A 25,823-nucleotide genomic window follows, 5' to 3' on the forward strand; every position below is an offset into this window, starting at 1 on the left:
CACTGCAGCCTAGTTCAAGCATAAGCACACAGTACCAGTTTCTTGGAGACCCAACTGTTAATTCACGATGTAAATGGTAGAGCAGCTGTGCTTTTGCCACTGTCTCACTCTCCTGATTTATTTTTTCTGGAATAAAGCAAGGCCAATCTGGTTCTTTAGGGACGCAGGCACTTAGCATGTCCTACTGGCTCCATATGCCAGCAGAGAAAGGTAGGCACCTAATTAAAATGTTGTGAATTAGCTTCTGGAGTCTTCAGAAGTGATTTCTTTATAGAAAGAACTGATACTTCTGTGCAATAAAAATAAAACTTAAAAGTAAAAAAGATACTTTTATGTGGATTGATCTACATAGAGTGATCTTGATGATCTAACTAATAACATCAACCAACATTCCCACTCAATGTAAAAGACTCCTGTTCATTTCAGTCAGCATTGGTTGATTCCCATCTTTCCAAGGTAAGAACAAGAAAAATCTTGGAGAAGAAAAACAGTTAACTGTTTAAGTCACTAGTCAAAGATGTATAAGGCCTGAGTTTAGTTCACTGCACTTTGTCTGTGTTTGTAAACAAGTGATTTAGAGCCTGTGTTCACCATCTTCAATTTTTGGGGTAAGAACAGAGAGCTTTCTTAGAGAAGACTTAGTAAACAATAATGAACACAGCAGTTATACGAAAAGCATATAGCAAAAATAAGTAGGTTTTTTCTCCTTGAATACTGTTGAAATGGGACTAATTTTTAATTAACGATAATACCAGTATTATAGGTACAGAATGTGACATATTGTTTTAATAATGTCTTTGAATTTTATTTCTTAGCAATATATTTAGAGGATATGCTATATGTGTTTACCACATGGCAAGTGTCCGAGCAGCTTTCAATGGACCATATGCTCATAAAGAAGGACCTGAATACCACTGGGCTCTATACGAAAGAAAAGTACCTTATCCTAGACCTGGTTCAGTAAGTAAAACCTATTTTCCATTGCTTTACTATGAGTTCGGGAAGAAAAAGCAAACTGCTGCTAATGTACAAATCTTCCTGACTTCACAGTCCAGGATATATTTATTTGAATAATAATACCGTATCCTGGGCTGCATCAAAAGAAGCGTGACCAGCAGGTCGAAGGAGGTGATCCTGCCCCTCTACTCTGCTCTCGTGAGACCTCACTTGGAGTACTATGTACAGTTCTGGTGTCCTCAACATAAAAAGGACATGCAGCTGTTGGAGCGAGTCCAGAGGAGGGCCACGAGGATGATAAGAGGGCTGGAGCACCTCCCATATGAAGACAGGCTGAGAGAGTTGGGGCTGTTCAGCCTGGAGAAGAGAAGGCTGCATGGTGACCTCATAGCAGCCTTCCAGTATCTGAAGGGGGTCTACAAGGATGTTGGGGAGGGACTCTTCCTTAGGGACTGTAGTGGTAGGACAAGGGGTAATGGGTTCAAACTTAAACAGGGGAAGTTTAGATTAGATATAAGGAAGAAGTTCTTTACAGTGAGGGTGGTGAAGCACTGGAATGGGTTGCCCAGAGAGGTTGTGGATGCTCCATCCCTGGCGGTGCTCAAGGCCAGGTTGGACAGAGCCTTGAACCACGTGGTTTAGGGCAAGGTGTCCCTGCCCATGGCAGGGGGGTTGGAACTAGATGATCTTAAGGTCCTTTCCAACCCTTACGATTCTATGATTCTATGATTCTATGAATATTTACATACTCTAGCATTTCTGGGAAAGTGTGGAATGGCCCAGCAACAAGTTTAATCAAGTACTAGAAGCAAACCTTTCCCAAAGGAAAATCATGGTATTGAGTATATAGGAGTTTCAAAACCCTTCTGGAACTTGTGTTTAGGTCCAAAGGTCCCAAAGTTAGGACCACAGGCAATATGGGTAGAAAGAGGCGCCTCTAGAACATGGGTCAGATGCTGAATTTAGAAGCAGTAAGCACATTACCTGGGAGGGAGCCTCACTTTCTACTGAGCTTAAAGTAACTGTTCTAAATTTGACTGCTGACATATTTTTTGCATCTGAGGAACCCCACAGCAGGGAATGCCAGTCTATTGCAGAGAAGCATCATATCCAGGATTTCTTCTTCACCCCATAACTTTTGGGAATACAACTAACCCACCCAGGGCAATTGTCATCTCTTGCAAAGCTGCTTTTGTTTACACTTGCTGAAGGTCTACCCCTTATCATGTCATCATAGTGCAGATTTTTCACTCTGTGAGATGCAAAGACATTTCTAATAGTTGTTTGGCTAAACCTTCCCAGTTTTCACACTTCATCTCTTTATCTTTACTAGGCTAGTGGCTTGCTCTCTTGAGCTCAACAATGGAATAAACAGTTGCATTAACAGACCATTACTTTCAGTGCTGTTTTTCCTTTGCTAACTGAATCAATATTCTCTTCTGTACTGAAAGCAGTCATTTGCAGAAACAGGCATTGCATGCAATTAATGTATCACTGAATCGCAGGAATAAGAGGTGAAAAGGCCTATTAGTTTACCTAGACCATGCCAGTACAGCCTTTCTCCCTGTAGTATGATTTTGAATGCATGTCCTCTCTCATTTTAGATTAATATTTTCCTCTGTGGTTAGCCAAATAAGTCAAAATGCAGATGTGGATGTTCCAAAAAAGAGATTATCTGTGATTTAAACATTATGAATATGATTTGGCCATCTTAGCCAATAAGCTACCACTGTAGCAGTGCTGACATCAATGCCAAATGTTTTTGTTTGTTTGATGTAGATCAAAGTCATTGGTATTGAGTCAGGGTAGAAAATCAGATAAGTAAATTATCACATGTCAAACAAAATGTTTGAATTCAAAGGAATTATTGGTTTCCTATTTTACATTTTGTCTAGAAAATCTACAGTTTTTACAGTTATACCAAATAATGAGGCAGAACTATGCATGGATTGCAGAGTGACGGTATATTTTACAAATATTATATGGTCCAAGTTCTTTAAGCAGTATTAACTTTTTTTCTGGGCACTAAAATACCTCACATATGTTATTTGGACTAGCATTAAACACAGGCATGAATTCAGTATTAACAACTACAGTCATTACATTGATATGCCCTAGCATTGAAGATTAAATGGTGGGGTTTTGGCAAGGAGAGAACACTGAGCCAGTGCTTCAGCAAAGTTGACAATGATTTACAGAAAGGCTGCCCTAGGTTCCACTCACTTTCAATGCTCTCTCCATTGGCTCTGAATGGCCACATTTTGAATAGACTGGATTTTAGCCTCCTGAACAGGCAAGACATAGGAGCTGAAACAGATATAAAAGATCACAAGTAATTTTTATAGTGTCATGGAACAAGCTATTTGAGGAACCAGGTCTTTCCTGGGTGTTAATCAGTTTGACGATATTTGTCTCTGTATGTTGCAGAGCACATCAGAGGCATGTTTTGGGCTGTATCCCACAGTGTTAGGTTTCATACTCCAAAGAGAAGTTCAGCTTATTGGTAAAATCAGTCCCACTACCTTTTCCATTACAGGAATGACAGTGACAAAAGGCCAAAAATAACCTACTATTAGGCATCTCTGAGACTCAGCATTCTTTGATCTTAGCTAGCGAATGGGTAAAGATGGAGTCTATACAGAATGAGAGCTGAGCTTAATGCTGAATAAATAGAAAACCACTGTTAAGAGTCAGACAGGTTCTGACAGACTCTGCAATCCGCTGTTCTCTGAAGTCTGCTTGAAGCACTGCTTCTGCCATAATCTCTGCTCCTGTTCTGCTGGTTCTTTTAGTGCATTTAGGCTATGATGCTTCTGGGAAGGACATCAGTTACCTCAAAAATGGTGTTGATAGGCTTCAGAGATGGATGCATCTACTGTTTCCTTTCTAGACTACTTCATTTTATTTAGTTAAAAATGAAAAGCCTGTGAAGGATTATTTTTATTAAATCTCTCCAGGGCTAGAACTTTGCAAAGGGAACCTGGCAATGCCTATTCACTTGATATGCTGTGCAGTGCATGGCAAGCAGAGGCTTAGCCTGTCTTCAAGCTCCAGCTCTGTCTCCTTATTGCAAACAGCTGGTGAAATTCCATCACTAGGTTGATTAGACAATTACTTTAAAATCAACACTGAACAAATACTTTCCTGTAGCTAAGCCCAAAAAGTGGAAACAAACATTACCCCACTTGACAAGTGCAGGAGTTTGTTATTGTCAATTACAGTTGACCGCAAGTTTAAAATTACTGTTTCCCGTAAACATAAAGACTATTTTATTTCATTTTATTGATTGAAAAATCCAATTTAAATAGGGAAAGGCTGCTACTGTGGCTTTCCTTGAAATGCTTCTTAAAACCACACTGTCTTATGAATATTTGGAGAAAGTAAATGGTTATTGAGATACTTCCAACTTGATCATAAATGGTTTCAATTAGACATCATGAAGCAAATTGGAAATATAGAATCTATATTCAGTTAGGGAACACTATATCCTTCACAAAGCATTCTAGAATTAACTTCTTCATTTAATGCATTAAATTATCCCTGATTGCACATTTGACCGAAGGAGTAAGCCTCTTTTAATCAATCATTGACATAAAGTCTATTTGCTTTGCAAAACAGTAGATTGATCAATGCAAACATTGGTATTTCAAGCTGAACTGTGATATATAATACTGTCCTCATAAGTTAGGAATTAGAATCAAATGTAACACTGTTAGAATATCTGAGATCAAGGATTACTGCTGGCATATTTTTTTAGTGTGCTTTGTTTCTTATGGCAATACATTTTGCAATCAAAAGTAATAAGAGTAGAGATTGATGTCAAGCATTAGTATTCTGCTGACTTTACACAGTTGTGTCTCTACTTTTCTCCTAACTGCCAATGGCCATTTAGATTACATCTTCAATATGAATTTGGAAAAGGCGTAAGCACTATTTTTTGTCAAAATCTAAAAATGTCACTATTTACTCTGCTCTTAGTATGCCAGAGAGGAAGGAGCTCCCTCTTTCTAAATACTGCAATGCCTAGGCTTAGTTCAACTTTCCCTTTCTTGGCTTCTCACAATTAATAATCTACACATGCATAAAGCATAGAGTTCACTGTCCCAGTTCTTACTGTGCCTGTTTTTATGCCAGGTTTTCTGTAGACTTGTCATCACCCCTGAAAATAAGACCTATCTCTGACAATTTATTTAGCAAACCTTCAGGATAATCTATGTTTTATGTTTCTGCAGTGTGCCAGCAAGGTGAATGGCGGTCTGTATACTACCACCAAAGACTACCCTGATGAAGCTATCCATTTTGCCAGGAGTCATCCGCTGATGTATCAGCCCATCAAGCCTGTTCATAAGAGGCCAATACTAGTTAAAACAGATGGAAAGTACAATCTTAAACAAATAGCAGTGGACAGAGTAGAAGCTGAAGATGGGCAATATGATGTCTTGTTCATTGGCACAGGTAAATTAAAGAAAGCAAGGATGATGATTTAATGGGGGGGGGCTGCCTTCTGGATGAATGAAATTAATTTCTGTGCAGTCTAAAAATAAAAAATCAATACAACATTCCTTTGTAACAGTCATTCTTAGCATGATTGCACCAGTCTTCAACTTACAGAGGAGGTTAGTCATTCTAGACATGTGCTTCACTGTGCTGGTAACATTATATAGGAAATTAGTAGGGAAACATTTAAAGAATAAGAAAGGAAACTTAAGTATAGGATTACTTCTTTTATTTTTCTTTCTAAACAAGAACCTTAAATTAAACTCCTAAACAGGTGGCTTTATTTTTAAAACTTCAGAACACAATCATGTGTCTGAGCATAGTTCTGCTCTGAGACCTGGAGACCTGAGAGAAACAAAGGTGATATAATTTTCAAAAATATCAGATCAAGTTACTGGCTTTATTCCACAGTTTATTTTCCTCAAATCTGGAGGCCACAAGTCTAGCTGATACCGTTAAAAAGAAACTGCCAACTTCCAGATTTGGGTTACGACACAGCACAAGGAAGGAGGAAATACCCAAGTTTCTTAAAAAGACGCTGTTAGAAGTTTTCTGCCACATTTTCTTGTTCTTTTGAGCCATTTTCATATGATACAGACATACACTTTCATAAGGTAGAGAGAGCTTGATTAAAGAGAATTTGCAAATGTATACCAAAAAATATGATTAAGGTAAAATATATTATAGTATTATAGACCTGCACTAACTCTAAGCAACCAGAGGAGAAAAACATGTTCTAATGGTATTTGAAAAATAAGAGAACTTAAGAAAATAAGAGGAAAGCCTGGAACTAAACAAGACTTTAGTCACATCTAATCTGTCTGGAAAAAATCCAAGGATACATACAGTCACATTTTAACAATTTAACAACAGGAGTGGTATCACAAATCATTTTGACCATTTTGTCTAGGAAAGCAGTTACAGTGAATTATTTTTTACAAATTAAATTCCTCTGATATGTACATTTCAGTGTTGAGAACAGCAAAGTCTTATTTATACTAGTGTTGTTTTCTAAGGTTTTAAATGGCCTCAGTATGGTTTTGGTATTGGACCCAGTGTGGTCCATAAAACATTGTGCCATGTGTCACTTATTTCTGCACAGCAGGTTTTATAATGGTGCCTATATTTTTTTATATTTTCCACTTGCATTTGTAATTGAGATATTGTATCAAGTACCCCTGTACACAAATCCTCTGTTCAGCAAAGTTGAATCCAAAGGGACTTAAGTGTGTGTGTTAGAGCTGTGCTGAGTGGCACCCAACAGCTGCTTAGTCTTCTTGAGATGTCTAATCTCAGGTGACAGGAAATTCCAGCATAGGAATTTTTGAGCTTTAGAAACTCTGAAACAAACCCTGCAATCTCTACTCTGGCAAAGCTCCCATCAAAAAATTCACTGTTTCTCTTGGCAATATGATGTTAGAAAGGGTTAATCTTTTTTTATCCAAGTCCAACACCTGCTGTGTAACATAAGTAAACAGTGTCTTACAGCTGAGCAGGAGTTTCCTCTAGGGTAGCAGTGTAGGTTAGAAAAGTGCATCAAAGGCAAAGTCTGAATGTCACGGCTTTCACGTGTCTGTCAGCAGGATTCAAAGAGGGACTTACTTCTGAAAATCAGATCTCAGAATGCAATTTATTTTTACTGTTCCATCACAAAATGGATTCCTTTGATTATATATTCTATTTGAGAGCTGGTGTACGACCCCAGTTTAATGGTTCCTCTTTATGTCTGCCCTTTTGATCTTTTGCTGAACATTTTTCCCAATGCTTGTCTGCTTAATATTTTGCCTGTAAATCAAAGGTGACTGAAAGTAACAGAAGAAAGGAAGTGATATTTGCCATTGTTGATGGCAGATTTTCAGATTAAGGAAAGCAAGACTATTTTAGTAATGGCAAGAAAAAGCTGAAGTGGTGGAAGACCAGATGCTATTTGTGTGTTTTAATTTCCTGCAAGAGTTGTAGTGACAGAAAGGCAGATAAATCTAAACTGAACGTGCAGTCTTTTTTTTTTTTTGCTTCATCTTCCTTTGATTAACACCTTCAGCTCAACAGCAGCTCAGTTTCCCCAGAGGAGGGGAAGAACTGGGGACAATGAACCCCTGAAGGTTTTTGTACTCTTGCCTGGAGGAACGGAGCTGCTGCCAGTAATTAAGGATAGTTAGTAGTTTCCTAACTAGTGTAAACACTCAGATCCTATAATTAAAGATATTTTACACTCCCCCACCTTGATGGTCTCAGCTCCTGCCTACTCTGATTTATTTTTTTGAAATATGGTCACCCTTTTTGCAGCTCACCAAGGGGTTATGACCCATAGTTTGAAAAATACACGTGAATTAATCATATAGCTCAGGGATACCTCAGTTGACTTGTATTTGCCAGGGACATATTATCATATGTGTTTATTTTCTAAGAGTAAGAATCCTCATCACTAACAGCAAGATGCAACTAACTGTGCATATTTATAAATTTATATCCATTATCCATTTGAAAAAGTCTTTTAGTGTATTTGAAGCCATATAAATGTTTTAACCAATTATAACCTGTATTTTTGTTTTGTTTTGTTTTTCTTTTTTTTATCCATTCTCAGATAATGGAATTGTGCTGAAAGTTATTACAATTTATAATCAAGAGACAGAATCAATGGAAGAAGTGATTCTTGAAGAGCTGCAAGTATTCAAGGTGAACTGTACTGTATATGAATCATATATACAAGTCTTAAATTTTCTGCAGAAATAAATGTCTAAAAATCTGAGGATAGCGAAATATATAATAGTTGTTTGCAGGAAAATTTCTAATGATCTAGTTATTTCATGACAGGAAATCTTTGTTTCCAACTGAAGTTTTTCTGAGGTGGAGTTATAGCCCAAGTACTGAAACATATTGCAACTTTCAATTAGAAACTTGTTGCATTTCATTCAGTTTTCTCTCATATCCAAGTAAGTATTTAAATAAGTACAAAATGTGTACTACATGTACAAAAACGTGCCTACTACAATCTTGGAAGCTTAAATGAGGTCCAGATAAAAAAAAAGTCTAATCTCAGAAAGAGTGAATCAGTTAATCGGTCTTTACAGTGGGCAAACCTGAGTCCTAGAGAGGCAAAACTCCATTCTGTTTAAGAATAATCCATATCTGAAGTTCAGTATTTGGTATGTGGCAAAGCTAATATAATGAAATCCTCTTAGAGAGTATTCATATCCTGCCATGTTAGCCACATAGCTAAAGTAGGAGACTAATATCCAAACTTGGATATTCAAATCGGGCACCTGCATTTAGGCAGTGCAATCATTAGCTTGTTGCCTGGGAGAAAAAACCCTCTTGATAAAGCTGGTTTTCAATAGACCTATTAGGGGCTATGTCTTGCTCCAGGAAATGTGAGCAGAGGGCAGAAAGGACAATACTAAAAGAAGGAATTCCTGCTATTTTTATCTTATCTTCAGTGAATGTTTTGTTATGAAGAACACTCCACTTATCACTTTCAAGTAGGACAAAAGAGATTCAGTCGTGGCAAGAGCTAATGCCATGTTTGACAGGGAAATTGTAGTGTTCCTGTGGCTTCAATAATCCTGAATTAAGTGTTGGCTGGTTGTTTTTAAATAAACTCTTTTAAAGCAATACAGTCACAATTTGGTCTTTCTGTAGCATCAGAACTTAAAGAGAAACAAAGTATCCAGCAAAGCTGAATATAATAATTAAACATCGACACTAACTTACCTAATTTCTTGTCATAGCAAAAAGATACTATTTTTTCTGAGCAAGGAATTATTTCCTATTTTCTAGGTGCCAGTTCCTATTATTTCTATGGAAATCTCTTCAAAAAGGGTAAGTATTTGCCAAGTTTGAAATGTGAAGATTGTGACTCAAACATAAGTAAGCTATAGATTGTATAGATAGACGGATGTACAGCATCTATTATGAGATCTCTTGAGACGTAATCCTTTTGTAATACAGTGATGGTTATATGCTCTATTCTTTTATGAATCATTTATATTTCTCAACTCTAATGTTAAATCTCCTTAGTTCACACAACTATGCTTATCAAAGCAAGTAAAAACCAACCTGTTTCAGGAGTTACTGGCATATTAATCACAGTAGGTATTAGCTTGGTGGATATGGCAACTCATAGAAAAGTTCCTTGCTGATAAATGCAGAGCAACTTCAACCCCATAAGAATATCAGTGCAGAAAGAGCCTTGCTGGCTCTCCCACATAATCAGTCACCCATGAAAGGCAAGGCTTTTTGGATCTGACTCCCTTTCAATTTTCTGCTAGTTTCTGCTAATATAAACACCCACTTTATTACTCTTGTATGTGGATTCTCATCTGTACCATATCATCATATCATCTCAGGATGAAGACATTATAAAAATCCCAGGACAGTTATATCTTAAGAGATCTTAGACATCCGGCACAATATAAATTCACATAAACATAGTGAAACACAAATAACAAAGAATGAAAATTACATTAATAGGAAGTGTGAGCGTGTCCCAAAATGTCATTTTAGTCTTGGTGTCTAGTCAACTTGCATTCTTTCTGTAGGTAATGCAGAAAGACAAACTCCTCTGATGGTGACTCAGAGGAGGATCCCAGGTGTAAGTATTCTAAATTATTTTCTGGATCAATCTGCTTATTTTTTTTTCCATTGACTGTGAAAGCAGCTTTGGAAACTAGATTGTCTAACGTAAGTGATTATTTAGAGAAAGACTTCAGTGTCATTTCAGATATTTGCATTACCTTTAGCTCTCAGTGAAATGTCATGCTAAAGGGGTTGTGTTGGAAGAGTAAAGAGGTGATACTGTATAAAAAAGAAAGTAGTCTTTCTCCATTACATCCAGCTCCCAAGAGGGCTGCTAATTCAAGAAGTGTCTGGAAAATCTGAAGAGAATTGTAAAAAAAACCACCAGAGCAATCCAGTGGTTGAAGAATAAACCTACTTGTGAGAAGTAAAGTAGCTTAACTTTTTCAAGATATCAAAGAGAAGACTAGAGAGAACAGAATAACCAAATGTAAAATTTTACCAAAGTGACTTCCTAGTGTAAGTGTATAGAGATTTTTGAACACTGATGGCAAAGAAATATGAGAATAAATAATCAAGTTCAGCTTGTTGTATGTAGATAAACTTAATCTTGAAATAGGATAGTTTCCTGATACTGAGGACAATGAAATGTTGGAATATATGTTAGGACAGAATATGTGTTACTTAGTTGGCACTAAGTAATGACCAAAAGTGTAAGAGTTGAGTTTATGTGAAAAAAATTATGTAGCTTGAGCATTTTGGCTGGTCTCTTTTGAACTTGGGCTTAGTGAGCCTGTGGAAAGAGCCTTGCTAGCTTTGTTGGAATATCCTTATAACACTAAACAGTCTTCACTAGGTCAGTGGTACAATAAAACATCATGTTTCAGGGCTGAGCTAGTTATCTGCAGAGGCTGAGAAGGAATGTTCTTTGATGTTCAGTTGGCTAGATATAGGATGCCCTCCTCTGATGGACCAAGACTTAGAGTAGTCCTCACCGCTGTTAAAAGATGAAAGAGAAAATCCCATCTCGTATGTCGAATTGAAAGTGTTGTTCATGTCTTCTGGGACAATCACACTGCAGCCTTTGCAGACAAGAAAGAATTCCCCTCAAACAAGGATGCTAAATTTCTTTTTCATTCCAGTTGGCAGACTGAGTTCCTGCTACTATCATCTGGTTTATCTCAGCTGAAAAAAGTCTTCAAACATTGCTGTTACAAGCCTCTCCCAGTCTCTTCCTCTGGCATTTCTGAAAGTTAAATTTCTGTGATCTAAACAGATACAGGAGGTGTAATTAGGGAACAAGAATGGACTATGTGGATTAAATTTCATGTTTTGTGATAGGTAAACCAGACTAAATGAGCTGCCAGTATTTTCCAGCTTTATTTTAAAATATCTGACTTTGAAAGCTTGGTCTAGGAGTGGGAATTATGGACCAAGTTTAGCCATCAGGATAAGCACAGCTGAAGTGCTCGTTAGGAATCTTTTCTCTGACTGGTAAAACCATAGAAGTGAGCTGTGCACAAGCAGTTCCTATTGCAGTGCACACTGCATGTTTCTGGGTTCAGGACATTTACATTTACCAGCAACAGGATTTTTTTCTCAAATCCCTGTAAATTCAAGCTTTTCTGAATTTATTATGCCAGCATCTCAAGAATTAGATTGATCATCTTTCATTTGATTTGAAAAGGACATTTATGTGAACTCAGGAGATTCAAACAGCCTTATCACTAATGCTGTAAAGAAACCCCAAACTAAATAAGTAGATTATGACTGGTTAATTCATAAGGAAAGACTGCACAGCACCAGGAAAAAACAAGCAAACAAACAAACAACAACAAAACCCCCAAACATCTGTCTATCTCCTGTGCACTGAGGATTTATGCAAATCATACAGCTCAACTGCTCATATGTATATGTGATCATACTGTAACATCAGGAGTTAACTTACTTGATAATTCCCATTTTAAGATTGAGGTTGCTTATAGGTTTTGCAAATTTGAACTTCTTTGTTTAAAGCTTTTCATGTCAGGTGTTTTCTGCAGATAGGTTGGGTGACAGAGAAGTGTAAAGAGGGAAGCATTGGAAACTATCCTGAGCAAGAAAAATAAACTTAAACCCCTGCTTATTCAAACACCAATCTTACAATCTGAAACTTCAGAAGTAAGGAAATGCCAAAATAAACTTGTTAATTTTACGTTCTTTCTGTTCCTCTGTCCTCATGTGGGAGAGTTTAATCCGTAATCAGATATTTTTCCACAGAGTAACTCTGCCTCCCTCAGGGCACAGGCTAGATGCACAGCTGGCAAGCAACGATAAAGCTAACATTTCTTAAATAACTCCACTGGTAACAGAAGTTTCAGTGGAAATTCTAGGAATTTAATTGTATGTAATGTGTTTTTTCCAGCAACAGCTCTATGTTGGATCTGAGTCTACCATAGCACAAGTGAAATTCCACCAGTGTGACATGTACGGTACTGCCTGTGCTGACTGCTGCCTCGCTCGAGATCCGTACTGCGCTTGGGATGGCATCTCCTGCTCCCGATACTATCCCACAGGAATGCAGGCAAAGAGGTGAGAACTGCTGCATTCCATGTCATCCTTCTTTGCAAAATACCTATGTAAAGAGTTCCTATTGCAACACAAAGTACTTTGTATCCCCCCCTCATAAAAACAACTAAGCAGTGAGAAGACATGTAGGCTGCCAATTTATTAGTACAACCTTAGGGGATTGCAGAGTAGCCAAAATAACAGGATGGCATAAACTGCAGTACCAGGAATATTCTTATGAATGAAGCAAAGTCACTTAGTAATTATTTACAGTAAGTTTTAAACAAACCTCTATTTCCTTCTACATCTTTTGGTGTGCAGAAGAAAGATGCTTTACAACACCAGAGACATATTTTGGTAGTATTATACAGAAAATATATCACACTGCAATAACATATATAACAGGATTTCCAAAAGAAAACAAAGAAGAATTCGTGCTATTAGCCAAATACCTTCACAGCCAAAATGAAACCAGAGTATCTGCAAAAGTTAACGTTAAGTTTAGGCTTTCTCCAGGGAATTTATAAAGCCTGTGCAAACCTCATGAATTTCAACAAGGCCAAGTACAAGGTCCTTCAACTGGGGGTTTTTGCTTTTTGTTGTGCACACCTTATTTTTCCATGAACCTGGATGCACTAAAACAATGCACTGCTGACTCTAGCCAGGCACAACAGGCATTTCTGTGGATTTTTCTAAAAGATAATGAGCACAGTCATGTTATACTGGGTAACACGACGTTTTGGTTAAGGCACATTAAAAAGTGAAAATGAGAAATACAGCCGATGACTCAGCATAATTAAGAATCTCTTGGCCTTATTGCACTAAGGCACAGGGTAAACCAAGTCGGAAATCTACGTTACTTTCACAAGCATGATTGCACAGTATTCTCATGTCTTTTGCAAGCAGACCTAAGGGAGGAAGCTGCCACTAGCTGGCTCTTCAATGTGAGAAGATACTGCCTAAAATAATAAGATCCCAAATTAAGACAGATGAGCAGCTATTGAGTGGGCCAGGGAGATTTGTTTCCTACAGTATAAGTAGAAATTGGATTATCATAATTATAAAGCATATGGGTTTCTTGTCCAATGATATATAAGACATTTGTGGAAGGGCGAGGGTTAAAATATTTCCCAGTAGCCTGCTTGGCTGCTATATCAGCATTTACTTTGTTCTGCGGGCTACTTATTGTCTAAGAAAAGATAAGAGAAACTCAGTCCTGAACTCTGTTGTACATTTTTAACATATTTCTCACCTAAGACAATTTCCAGAGTAGTAACCTCTAAGTCCCCTGACACATGCATTTATCCAGGGTTGAGTGATATGGGCAGCACCCCAGGCACCTTCCTGTCCCTTACCTCTCCAGCATTCAGCAGGTCAGTCTCTAAAAGAAGAAAATACTGCTGATATCATCCTCCTTCTCTTAAGATAAGCACTGCATCAGCGGAGAAGGGATTTGCACTTAATTAAATGATCTCGAAGTCTGCAAAACATATTTTACATATAAGAGTTTGAGAGTTTGAGAAGGAAGATATTGAGAAGGACAGATGGCCTTTGCTTTGTTCTCTTTAGCTCATAGCTGAAGCTCAGATCATTTTAAACTTAAAAGCTTACAATAACTGTGTGGTACATGGAGAGACAGGGAGAGCTACTCAGGACACGTGTATGGAAGTTGTTTTAAGTTGCCTCTCATTGGGTACCAGGTGGAGAGCACTGCTGGAAAAAGAAGTTCTCACTAGACAACATGGATTTTTCTGATACCAAGTGACCCTGAACAAGTGATAACACTGCAATGGCTGCCTTTTGCTCCAGACACAATTAATGCCATATCCTAGAGCATACACACCTTAATTTGGCCTTGTCTCTGGGCTTCATATTTCTGCTCAAGCTGTACAAGTAATGCAAGTACAAGGGGCATTGGAGAGCACTTGTTTCCCCTGTTTCTGGCAGCCATCTCTCCCTTCACTGAGACTCCTTTCACTGGGACAGAGCTGTGCCTTATATTACAGCACACTTCAGCTGGTTTTAATACCACCTCTATCTGCTCAAATGTGGCCCTCATAGAGTATGTTTAGGTGGGCCTTTCACTTGTAAGAAGAGCCCAGCTAATGCAGTAAGAACACCGGTAAGAGCTCTCTTTTTAATTCCAGTCCTTCTGGTGAAGAGTTGAACCAAAGCAGAGATGTATGATGTGTCCTCCCCACTTTGATTCAAATGCTATCTGCTTTACATCCTAATGCCTCCAAGGCATGACAAGTGTTTAGAGAATAGAAAAATAGCAAACCTGTAAACTAAGGCACTAAGGAACAAGATAGAGAGAGAATTGAAGCATAAATACAAAAAAACTCTGCCTGACAGCTGGTACAAATTCGTTAAATTGTGAAAGCCTGTATTATAATTCCTTTTAAATGCATAGCCTGGAGAGTTAATCAGATAGAGGATTTAATTAAGGACAAATAAAAACTGAACTCAAAATCCTATATCTTGCTGATGATGGTGCAACACCATACAACGTCATGGTAGTTACAGGTGCATAGCTCTTGCATGCCACAAATACTTAAGATGCCAGCAGGAAATTATATTACATTCAAATTCCATGAGTGTTTGAAAAAGTAGAGGTCCAGGGCTTCAAGAAATGTTTTAGTTCGCTATTACCTCTGCAATCTGGCTTAGGCAGGTTCAATTTTTACCTAAACAAGCACTAAATTCTACAAGTAAGATTCTTTGCTGTGCCAGCTCACCGTCCAGGCTGAACAAGGGCTTTAGTAATCTTAAAATGTCTTTCAGCTCAGATAGGTCTTCTGGTAACCTGTGATTCTTTAGCTAATTTTAAGAAGCTGACAGTCATCCTCCTGACTCCTCTCCTTCTTTGGACTCTTTCTCCACCACCCACTCCACTAGCAAGCACAGAAACATGCTCTTGCACCTTGCAGCTAGGTGCAGGTTCTATCCCGAATGTTTTTTTTGTTATAACATTTGGTCTAGCAAACCCCAACTGAGTCTGCTGATTTATTTATGCAAACCACAGTGAATGCCTTTTTTCTCTGAGACTTTTTGACTTTGCCTTATCTATCCCTGAGAAATAATAAACAAACATGAAGATAACGGTGATGATGATGTCCACTGCATTACTTTCTTGCAGATCATTTTTACTAAGTTCCTGAAAGCACAGTTACAGACTGAAATCTAATTCATGAAGTTATAGATTGCAAAAAAACTTCCACGTATTCAGTACATTTGGTAGTCACTGAAAATTTTTCCTTGTGGTACTTCATCTCAGGAACTGTTTTGTACTCTTGTACTCATGGAATTCTGAATTAAATGCTTACTAAGAAAAAAATGAAAAATACCAGGCTTATGTCAGTATTTGTGAAATGTTTATCTCCCACCATATCCCCCTCTTTAAGCACGTCTGCTCATTTTTAACTTCTCTTCAGAAGCAGCAGCAAGTGAAGGCACTGGTAAATGTATCTTTCGCAGTCTTCACCCACACAACAGTAAAACTCCATTGAGCAAACATTTCTTTTTCCTGACTAGTTCTAACAAATGGAGATTTATCCTATTTTACAGGATAAGCATTTCTTTAGACTACAATTATCTTCAGGAACTGAAAAGTAAATAGTACATGCCTGCTAACTGTCCTGTTCCTGCTAGGTAGGGCTGCTGGGCCTGATAGAAACAGGGTTTTCTTGTGTTTTTTTCAAGACTAATGTCTACAGTATTTATGTATATTTGTGAAAGAGAATGTCTCTCCTGAGTAATCTGTATACACAGATATGCAAAGCTGGTGGCAACATTATTCAGCACTGACACTTTGCAGAGTTATCAGTAAGCATGGCTGCAGCATCTATGCATTACAGTAAGAACTCCGAGGGCATGATAAAGCTCTGTTGCTATCTCAGAACCTCAGGTTTTGTTTAATAATATGCATGCATTTTTAGCACTTCTGATGAAAAGGCCTAACACAATCCCCACTGAATTTGCAGATTCCCTTGAAAAAACAATGACAAAACATTGTTTCTGCTCTGAATATCAGTAAAGGTTAAAGTTGTCCTCTTGGTCCACCAGCACCTCTGGATCAGAAGTTCATATGGGTGACAACTGAGAAAATAACCCGTTTACTGCCAGTTTAGAAATATGATGAGTAACATCCACCACAAAGATCTTTAAGTGTAAATCTACATAGTTTCAGTAAATTCAATTTGTGCCAAACAAAAATTCTGTCTTTTGTGTTCACATAACATTATTTAAGCATTATTAAGTAGTAAATGCAGAGAATAACAAATGTGCTTGGCTTTGCTTTTTTCTATCATATGTAATTTATACTCTACACATACTTGCTGTGCAAGATTTGCTGCATTGCATATTTCTGTTAATCTGTTATGTATGGCATTGGTAATACTGTGTAAAATTATGCAAATATAGTAAAGGTACCCTCATCATAACTAAATTTCACATTGTTGGAAACACTACATATGGGAAGAGATGATAACATTCCAATAGGCTCTTTTGTTTCCCTAGTAAGCAATCTTAATTTTATTTATCAGGACACTCAGGGGAAAAATTTGCTATATAAAAGCACAGTTCTTCTGGGAATGCATTGTACAGTTATGGTTTTCATTGTTTTTCTGTAAATGCATATAAAAAACTCAAAGCTGAAAACTCACAACAATTTTTGTTTCAAAAGCAATTGCACTATTTCCAGGTCACAGCCAGGGCTCCCAGGTTCTGATTACAATTCCACCACTAGCTCACTTTCTAAGAACGGGCAAGTCATGAATGTGTCTGTTTCGCTATTGAGAAAAATAAGCTTAACAACTGTCTGCTACACACATGTAATAAAATAAAATACTCGTTCTGCTCTTTGAGGTTCCCAAGTGAAAAAAATAACATGAGAGCAAAGGATAAAAGAACTACCATTCACATACATGGCGAACTATTCGAAACTGAAAAAAGAACATTTCCTTGGCTTCCAGAGAGAGAGAACTCAAGTAAAGCCTAAAGGTCCCTTTGACCCTTCCTAGCACTGAATGTTGTCCAGTTGGTTCAGAGGATCTTGGTTAGTAGTTATAGCATTAGTGTATTTATGTATAAACTGGACACATAGTTCTGCCTCTTCTCCAGACGAGTGCGTTTCTTTTACTCTAACATGTGATTCCCAATAGTTTGAGTCGAGAGAAAATACTGTTGGATAAATGAGTGCTTCTCACAACAATGCTAAAGTTTTAGGAACCAAGATTTAGCTCCTTAGTTTTTAATGAATGCCACTTTAGCATAAACTAAACAATCTGTAAGATAAACGTGTTATCTCAAACACTTCCATCTTTTCCCCTCCAGACGTTTCCGCAGACAAGATGTTCGACACGGAAATGCAGCTCAGCAGTGTTTTGGCCAGCAGTTCATTGGTAATCTACTCACACATTTACAAATGACTAGCAAATGCCCGGAGTAGAGAGCACAGGCTTTGCCAAGAGTATAAGCCAGACCATGATATCACCTACGTTCTTTTACTGGCATGTTCCTATAATAACTCACAAAAAACATGGGACCGCATGTCATCCAGGTCTAAGCATGACTTCGTTTATAGCAGGTCAGGTGCACCCCCTAGAGTTCATGTAGTTCTGCAGCCTTGGCATTCAGACTAGGAATGTGGTTAATGCATCTCAAGGGCTTCCAACAGAAATGCAAGTGGAAAGATGGGCCAGGGATAAGAAACAACAGGACTGCAGCCTGAAATTAATATGAAATACTATCAGGACGCTCAGCCAGAATTGAAGCAAAGACATGGGCAATGACATGTCAGAACACAGATGTGTATTTATGATCATCATCAAGATTTGTCGTAAAAAAAGATTGATTTCTGTGTCTCACGCTGTTTGCTTTCCAAACCTCAGAAAATGATTTCAAACATTGGTATTGGGAACGGCAAAACAAACAGAAAACAGTTGTCTGGACTTCCTCAGTATTTTGCTGGATAACAGTCAATATATTTGTAAAAGAAAAAAAAAAATCAAATATAAAAGGTTTTTTTAGATAGATATTTTAGATATTAAATATTAGATAGCTATTTAACCGGAGAAGATTCATTAAAACTGAAGTCCATTTAATAATACAGAATACAGTAGATATTGGAAAAGTATATTCCAATATGAACTACCAATTATACCCTAGGTTTGGAATACAACTGAAAAATCACAATGATAACAAATCCTGTATTTTTTAGGGTGTAAAACTGATTCATCTCAAGAACATTTCTCACTGCTATGGAATAAGAAGTTTTCATTAATAAGGCAATTGGACTCCTCAGTGTAACATCTATCTTCTCTTCCTCTAGATGTTTTGTTGGATGGAAAAACAGAATTGAGCTTTAATTAACTTCATTCACCTTATTCTTATTAACAACCATGGGCAAAAACTTTACAGGTGTATAACATTGATATGTATAATATTGGTTAGGGTATTTGCAGGTTTTAAGAGTTTCATTCTGCAAAAGTCAATATGTGGTCTCATTTTTATATGGAGTCCTCAACATAAGAAGGACATGGAGCTGCTAGAGCAAATCCAGAGGGCCATGAGGATAATAGGGGGGCTGGAGCACCTCCCATATGAAGACCGGCTGAGAAAATTGGGGCTGTTCAGCCTGGAAAAGAAAAGGTTGCTGGAAGCAGCCTTCCAGTATCTGAAGGGGGGCCTACAAGGATGCTGGAGAGGGACTTTTTATCAGGGACTGTAGCGATAGGACAAGGGGTAATGGGTTCAAACTTAAACAGGGGAAGTTCAGGCTGGATATAAGGAAGAAATTCCTTACTGTAGGGGTGGTGAGGCACTGGAATGCGTTGCCCAGTGAAGTGGTAAATGATCCATCCCTGGCAGTGTTCAAGGCCAGGTTGGATAGAGCTGTGGGCGACGTGGTCTAGTGTGAGGCGCCCCTGACGACGGCAGGGAGTTGGAACTAGATGATCTTAAGGTCCTTTCCAACCCAAACCATTCTATGATTCTATGATTCTATATTTAAGCATGTATTGAATCCTCCCGTTTCACTGAGTGAAAATGAAATAGATGAACCATTCTTAAGAACCAGGCACAAGCAATTAGCAGTGTGAAAGACTGAGGTCTGTTTCTCTGTATAATTTTAGCTGAGTCACAGTACAATTTGGTCCATTCATTTTACAACCAGATCCTGTAAGAGTCTGAGATGATGGGAAAATTCACTTAGCAGGTCAGGTCTTCACCAGACACTGCTTTTAAGTCACTATCTGGTTGGATCTGAATTAAACTTCACTTTTAAAAGTAAATATACCCTCAATATTGAACATACCAAGTATTTGCAGTAGCACATGTTTTTAAAACATTTATTCTCCTTCCAGGTGAAGTCCTGGAGAAGACTGAGGAGCGGCTTATCTATGGAATAGAGTACAACAGCACCCTTCTGGAGTGCACCCCTCGGACCTTACAAGCAAAAGTAATCTGGTTTGTCCAGCGAGCACATGATACTAAGAAGGAAGAGGTAAATATTCTTATAGACTAACCTTTTAAGTAAGAGCCCGCTGCGAGGAATATTACAACCTCACTGACACATGGGTGTCAGGGGAAATCATTTAGTTCATCTGCTCTCCTGAATTAACGGACCTGAGAATTTCATCTAGTGTTCGCATTCAGTATCTTGAATGCAGATGTTAGAAATGTAGTGAAACGTGAGTTAAGATCTCAAAACAAAAGAGAATCTATCACCTCTCTCAAGGTATGTTATTGAAGAGGTAAAATGTGTACATATTGCTCCTAATGTTAGCCTAGCTTAACATCTGTTCATTCTTGCCTCCTCACTCATTATATTACAGAACCTTCTAAAAAATGGGGTGTTGGTGGATTTTCTGCCTCTTTTGCATATATTTTCCTATTATGAAAGTGCTTCATAAGTTTTACTATATTTATTCCTCTCTGATACACATCAGTGTCTCTATCCCCACTTAGTATGTGGAAGGATGTAGGGAGAAAAGCCTCAGACTACCAAAGGATAAAGATGGTTGCCTTACTGCCTAGCAGCTAGGGTCCGCTGCAAATGTGAGACTCCAGCTTAGTCATAGACATCTGGAGAGATCCCGAGTGGGACTCACCTGATAGAAAACATAGGCATTTATAATAAAGAGATCTACCTGGGATCTAGTCAATGTAAGAGCTGTAGGGGGAACTCAAACACCAATTCAGAACCGAGGCTTTATGATCACAATGTTACTGCAGCTAGATATACTAATACCTATGAATGTCACCTCAAAAACCTTTGTTAACATATAAGAGAACTCACAGAGAAGTTATTGCAGGTCAGCTGGCAAATGCTCTTTCGTTTTCCATCCAGTAGTTTATTTGCATGTTTCAACCTTGTTTTCCTCCGTGATTAAGACACAAGTAACTACCCCACGCTGGGAAAACAGGAAACTATCTATCTGCTTTACTATCTGTTCTTCCATGCTTGCCAGCTTCTCTTGACTGTTTTTGCTTCACAGCTCAATCTCCTATATTTTCAAGTAAGTATTTTTGTTACTTAAAAACTGTGAATTAAAGGATACTGGATCTCTAATCTGCCTCTCAAGTATTATATTCATGAAAGTACAGTTCAGAAGTAATTGCACTGATTTAATGTAATAGTAAAGGCCTGTAATCTACAACTGCATCAATTTGTTCTTCAGGTGAAGACAGATGATAGAATAATCAAAATGGATCTTGGCCTCTTATTCCTGAAGCTGCATCGGCTGGATGCAGGGACCTATTTTTGTCAGACAGTGGAACATAGCATTGTTCACACTGTCAGGAAAATCACCTTGGAAATAGTCGAGGAAGAACGGGTAGATGAAATGTTCAATAAAGACTATGAGGAGGAGATACCTCACAAAATGCCATGCCCAATGCAGAGCAGTATACCTCAGGCATCAAAGCCATGGTACAAGGAGTTTCTTCAACTAATAGGTTACAGCAACTTCCAGAGGGTGGAAGAATACTGTGAAAAAGTGTGGTGTACAGATAAGAAGAGAAAAAAGCTGAAAATGTCTCCATCCAAGTGGAAATATGCCAACCCTCAGGAGAAGAAGGCAAGGATCAGGCCAGAGCATTATCGGTTGCCCAGGAACATAGCTGACTCTTGATGGACAAAATCCATCCACTGTTTCTGGGTGAAATTTTATTTGGACTTAAGTAAGAGGGAGAAATCAGTCTTGGTTTTGGTAAATGACACAGGTTTATATATATAAAATATTGGGACTTAAAAACGCTATGGTAAGTTATACTGTACACTTATGATGACAGTTTAGAAGCATTTTAAATGAAATCTTCTTAACTATCTGATTCTAAGTAGGTCAATGCAATCAGAGTTTTGCATTAGGGAGGATGTGACAATCTTCAGACTTTGAATGCTTGAATCAGTTTCCTGTGTGGACCATGCTTGCGCTGTATATTGTTGCACATGATGGCATATTTAACAAATTCAGATAGCTAAGCATTCACAAGTGGATGAAAAAAATAACACATTTCTTTGTGTCACAAATTTCTCATGCTTCTGAAAGTGGCACGTCTTAAGATCTTTCTTTTTGATTGTGACCTGCCTGAGTTTATCACTGAGAACAATGAGTTGCGTTAAAACAGTGTACTGCTGTTCCTAAAGAAAGATAATGAAGGGAAGATCTATTTACTTCCCACCATTTTTTGTCCTATCGTTCATTTATGAAGCGCAATGTGCTCTCACGGCTAAATAATATTGCCTAGTAACTTGATGTAAGTCAAATGCATGCTGAGAACACAAACAGAATGAAATTCTTCAATTTATCTATATAAAAAGTTGGAATAATGTTTTAGAAAACGAGTCTTATCTTGTCTCTAGTAACGGACGTTGCCTTAGTAGCGACGCGAAAAAAGGGAGTGCCCCCTTGTGGCAAAACAAAGCAAAATCCGATATTGTCATCTGAAGAAATGTGTGTAGCGAAGTATAACCAATGTCCACTGCAGGTTTGTTTGCAGCACACACTTATAGTCTCCATGTGCTAAATCCACAGATTTAGAAGGCATTTTAGGAAGTAATTCATGATGAAAGACAGCATTTTAAGTAATGCTTTGTGTTGTTAACCTGCTTTTGGGCTAAAGTACAGTGATAAAAAGTTAGGATATAAGTTAAAAACAAGAACAGCATTATGCAGTTGTGTTTCTATAGTTTCAAGGTGTGCTCCAGGTAAATCTTTTCCTGACGTGTCATCTCTGGTCAAAGGGCTGCTTTGCTGCTCTTTTGAGTGATACCAGGAGAGGAGATCAAAGAACTAAGTCACTTACAATCTAGATCTTTCAAGATTTACTTAAAAAAAAAAAACAAAAAAACAAAAAAACAAAAAACTAAAAGAAAATATATCTTTAAGTACAAGAAACCAGACGCAGAAAATGCAAAGAACCCCCAGCATTTCATTATTTGAGAAATCTGATATTGCAATGTGAATTGGATTTTTTTTTATACTGATTAAAAAAAAAAAAAAAGATAAGGAAGTTATAAACATAAATAAGTCACAAATAAATTAACTCCTCAAATGAGAACATGATGCCAGTAGGGGAAATAGCCACACTGATACAGATATTGATGTCACCAAGAAAATATAAGGGTTTCACCAGACACAAAAAGGTTGATGTTGAGCTTCAACTTCTAATCAGGAAACAGTATTTAGACTTAGTGAGAATTAACAGTCTGGATTTGCTAGGGTTGCTGTGTTAACAAATGCAGCAATCAGTGCTAACCCAGTGTTTTCCAAACAGGCTGTGCCTGAAAAGATCTTGCAGTTGCTGTCAGAACCAGCAAGCTTTCCTGTGCTCTGGGGACAGAGACTGTCCTGGTGTTTGAAAGGGGACCATGGGCTCACCGTCAGCAACCTCAGTACGACGAAACAGGGTTTTGTCTTATGTCGGTATAATGGCAAATAACTTTCTGTCAGCCAGTTGCGTTAAGGAAATTAATGCATCTGAGGGTTTGAACTTCTTTTAGCTAGAATGCCTGTCTAAGAGATGGGACCAGACACCGCCCGCAGCCTTGCACAAATTCACACAGTTGCTGACTTTGATCTGATACAGGAGACAGGATAAATTCACTTTTCCATGACAGTTTAATGGAACTTAGCTGCAGTTGGGGTCCTCTGTTTCTTTACACTTACATGGAAAGTACTGGCACTGAAGGCTGTGGCAAAGAACATACACAGAACAAGGATCCCTAGTTTGTGCTTAATCCCTTATACAATCCTCACTGGCATGCTTGGTGGAAAACTGTTAAAATACCACTGAAAACCGTTTTCTGATGAACTATGGAGTCCACCTCTTTTCAACAGTAATAGGAGCTATATTTTACTTTTTCTGATTCATTTGCTCATATCTAGTGCCAAAAGTACCATTAATGGACTATTAGAAAGGAATAACAGCATCTCAGCCTGATGGAATAAATATAACTTTGTGTCTCATTCTCCGAGATTTCAGGTGGAAATCATGTGATATGCAAATCAGGACTTCTGATTTAATATGAGTGTGTATTTTTAGCTCTCTATCGCTTTAGTGGTTACATGTGTTACCTTTTAAAATTTAAATTTCTAGCTCACACCTTGCTACTTTCATTGGTTGCAACTCCTATGAGAATTCAGAACTACAAGGTCTTGTTCAAAGAGTGCTATAACATCTGTGGAAGAAGAGAAAGAGTGACAATGTGTTTTGGAAGGATACGCACAAATGTGCTTGTACACAATGTTATTTAAAATGCTTCTTTGTATATTTGGGGGGCATTGTCTGCTTCTTTTCATTATGAGTTTGATGTATTTTGTATGTGCATGAAGTGGTCAAATTATAAATACAATTAAGAACTGTATTTGGCTGAAATAATCTGTATTATTTCTCATAATTTATTTTCACCAGACAATATGATTATGTGCAGATCACTAGTCACACATTGTTATTTACAGATGCCCTTCACCATGTGTTTTCTGAGCAGAGATCTCAGATCAGGACAGAGGGATGATAGTATATGGCTGCCAAGGGGGAAACTGGCACAGGGTAATCAGTAGATTTAATCTGTTAATGTCAGGTAGATTTGGAAAAGCCATTGATTAGAGCATGATCTGCTCTGTGAATGTATTTTGAGAATGGAACATGGTCACTTAAACCAAGAAGATTCTAACTGATGGAAATTCACTGAAAAACAACAATTTAGATAAAGCTTTGAACTCTGCCCTGCTTCCTGCTGAGGTAAAAGCCAGATTACTTGGACTAACACTTTGTTTTGTTTCTGCTCTTTTGTTGTCAATGAGGTTACTGTCACCTTGTACAAATGACTGTGTTCTCAGATTCTGTTGGGACATGAAGCCAGGAGAGTGCTAGCCTGCTGTGAAATTCCTGGCTTGTCTATCTCAAAATAGGCTTTTAGGATCCACACGACTTCTCTGTAGCATGGAACACATCTCTTTATGTATGTAAGAGAGAAAATGAACTGCCCTACACCCAGGTACCTGAGTAGCAGAGATAACAGTCATATTTGAAAAAGTGCTTGAATCAACATAACTAACATAGTTATAGAGTTTCTCTTGTTCTTTTATTTTCTTTTAATTTAGGGAGAGAGAAATAAACTTTCCTTTCCCATAAAAAAGCAGTCGGTCAGTTTCCCTTTTTTAAAAGTCCGTTAATCTCCTTAGTTTGCATTGGAGCAGTGAAGGTGGAGTTTTATTTATACAACTTCATGTCTCTGGGTCCAAAAGGCACAAATTCCTCTGAAAGCTGCACTGTCCAGATAGGAGGCCCTGAAAGTGAGCTTTTCTACATTTGTAACCTAGCAGGATGTCGCAACTCATATCAGCCCTGGAATCCTGTTCAGTTCACCAAATTGCTGCTTTTTAAGGAGAATTCATGTCCAGTTAACATGAGTATTTATTGTAAATGAAGCCATGATTGACAAGTCTTGCCTTTGAGTGATATATGCTTTTTCCTTTAGTAATGAGGAATTTTTTTATTTTTTGAGGAAAATAAGTTATCTGACTAGCACTATAAACAGAAAAATCGCAGAGCTTGCAATGTCAAATAAAACTACTAGTCGCTATGAATTCATCAATATTCTACAGTGATACACACATTTCTGAACAAATTTGCCAAATATCAACCTAATCCATCACTGTAATCCGATTTCACAAAACAACTTTGATCCTTCGATATATGACTCTCATGTAATGTGGAACCAATAGATACACTGTTAAGCCTTTGTAAACACGTGCACCCATTTGCTGAAGTGAGAGGTGCAGGACTGAAGATAGTTGAAT

The 25,823-nt window shown here is 37.9% G+C and overlaps 1 protein-coding gene across 1 annotated transcript in view; it reads left to right on the plus strand.

The window, feature by feature from the left end:
- Positions 1–24,389, plus strand: part of SEMA3E (semaphorin 3E) — a 138,332-nt gene extending 113,943 nt beyond the window's left edge. Inside the window, exons 10-17 of the mRNA XM_030480453.1 lie at positions 816–960; positions 5,190–5,412; positions 8,039–8,130; positions 9,232–9,273; positions 12,374–12,540; positions 17,851–17,918; positions 19,881–20,020; positions 21,198–24,389. Coding sequence (XP_030336313.1) covers positions 816–960; positions 5,190–5,412; positions 8,039–8,130; positions 9,232–9,273; positions 12,374–12,540; positions 17,851–17,918; positions 19,881–20,020; positions 21,198–21,650 — 1,330 coding nt within the window. The 3' untranslated portion in view covers positions 21,651–24,389. The remainder of the gene's footprint in view (positions 1–815; positions 961–5,189; positions 5,413–8,038; positions 8,131–9,231; positions 9,274–12,373; positions 12,541–17,850; positions 17,919–19,880; positions 20,021–21,197) is intronic.
- The last annotated feature ends 1,434 nt before the right edge of the window (positions 24,390–25,823 follow it).

This window comes from Strigops habroptila, chromosome 3 (assembly GCF_004027225.2).
Source record: "Strigops habroptila isolate Jane chromosome 3, bStrHab1.2.pri, whole genome shotgun sequence".
NCBI classification, from domain to species: domain Eukaryota; kingdom Metazoa; phylum Chordata; class Aves; order Psittaciformes; family Psittacidae; genus Strigops; species Strigops habroptila.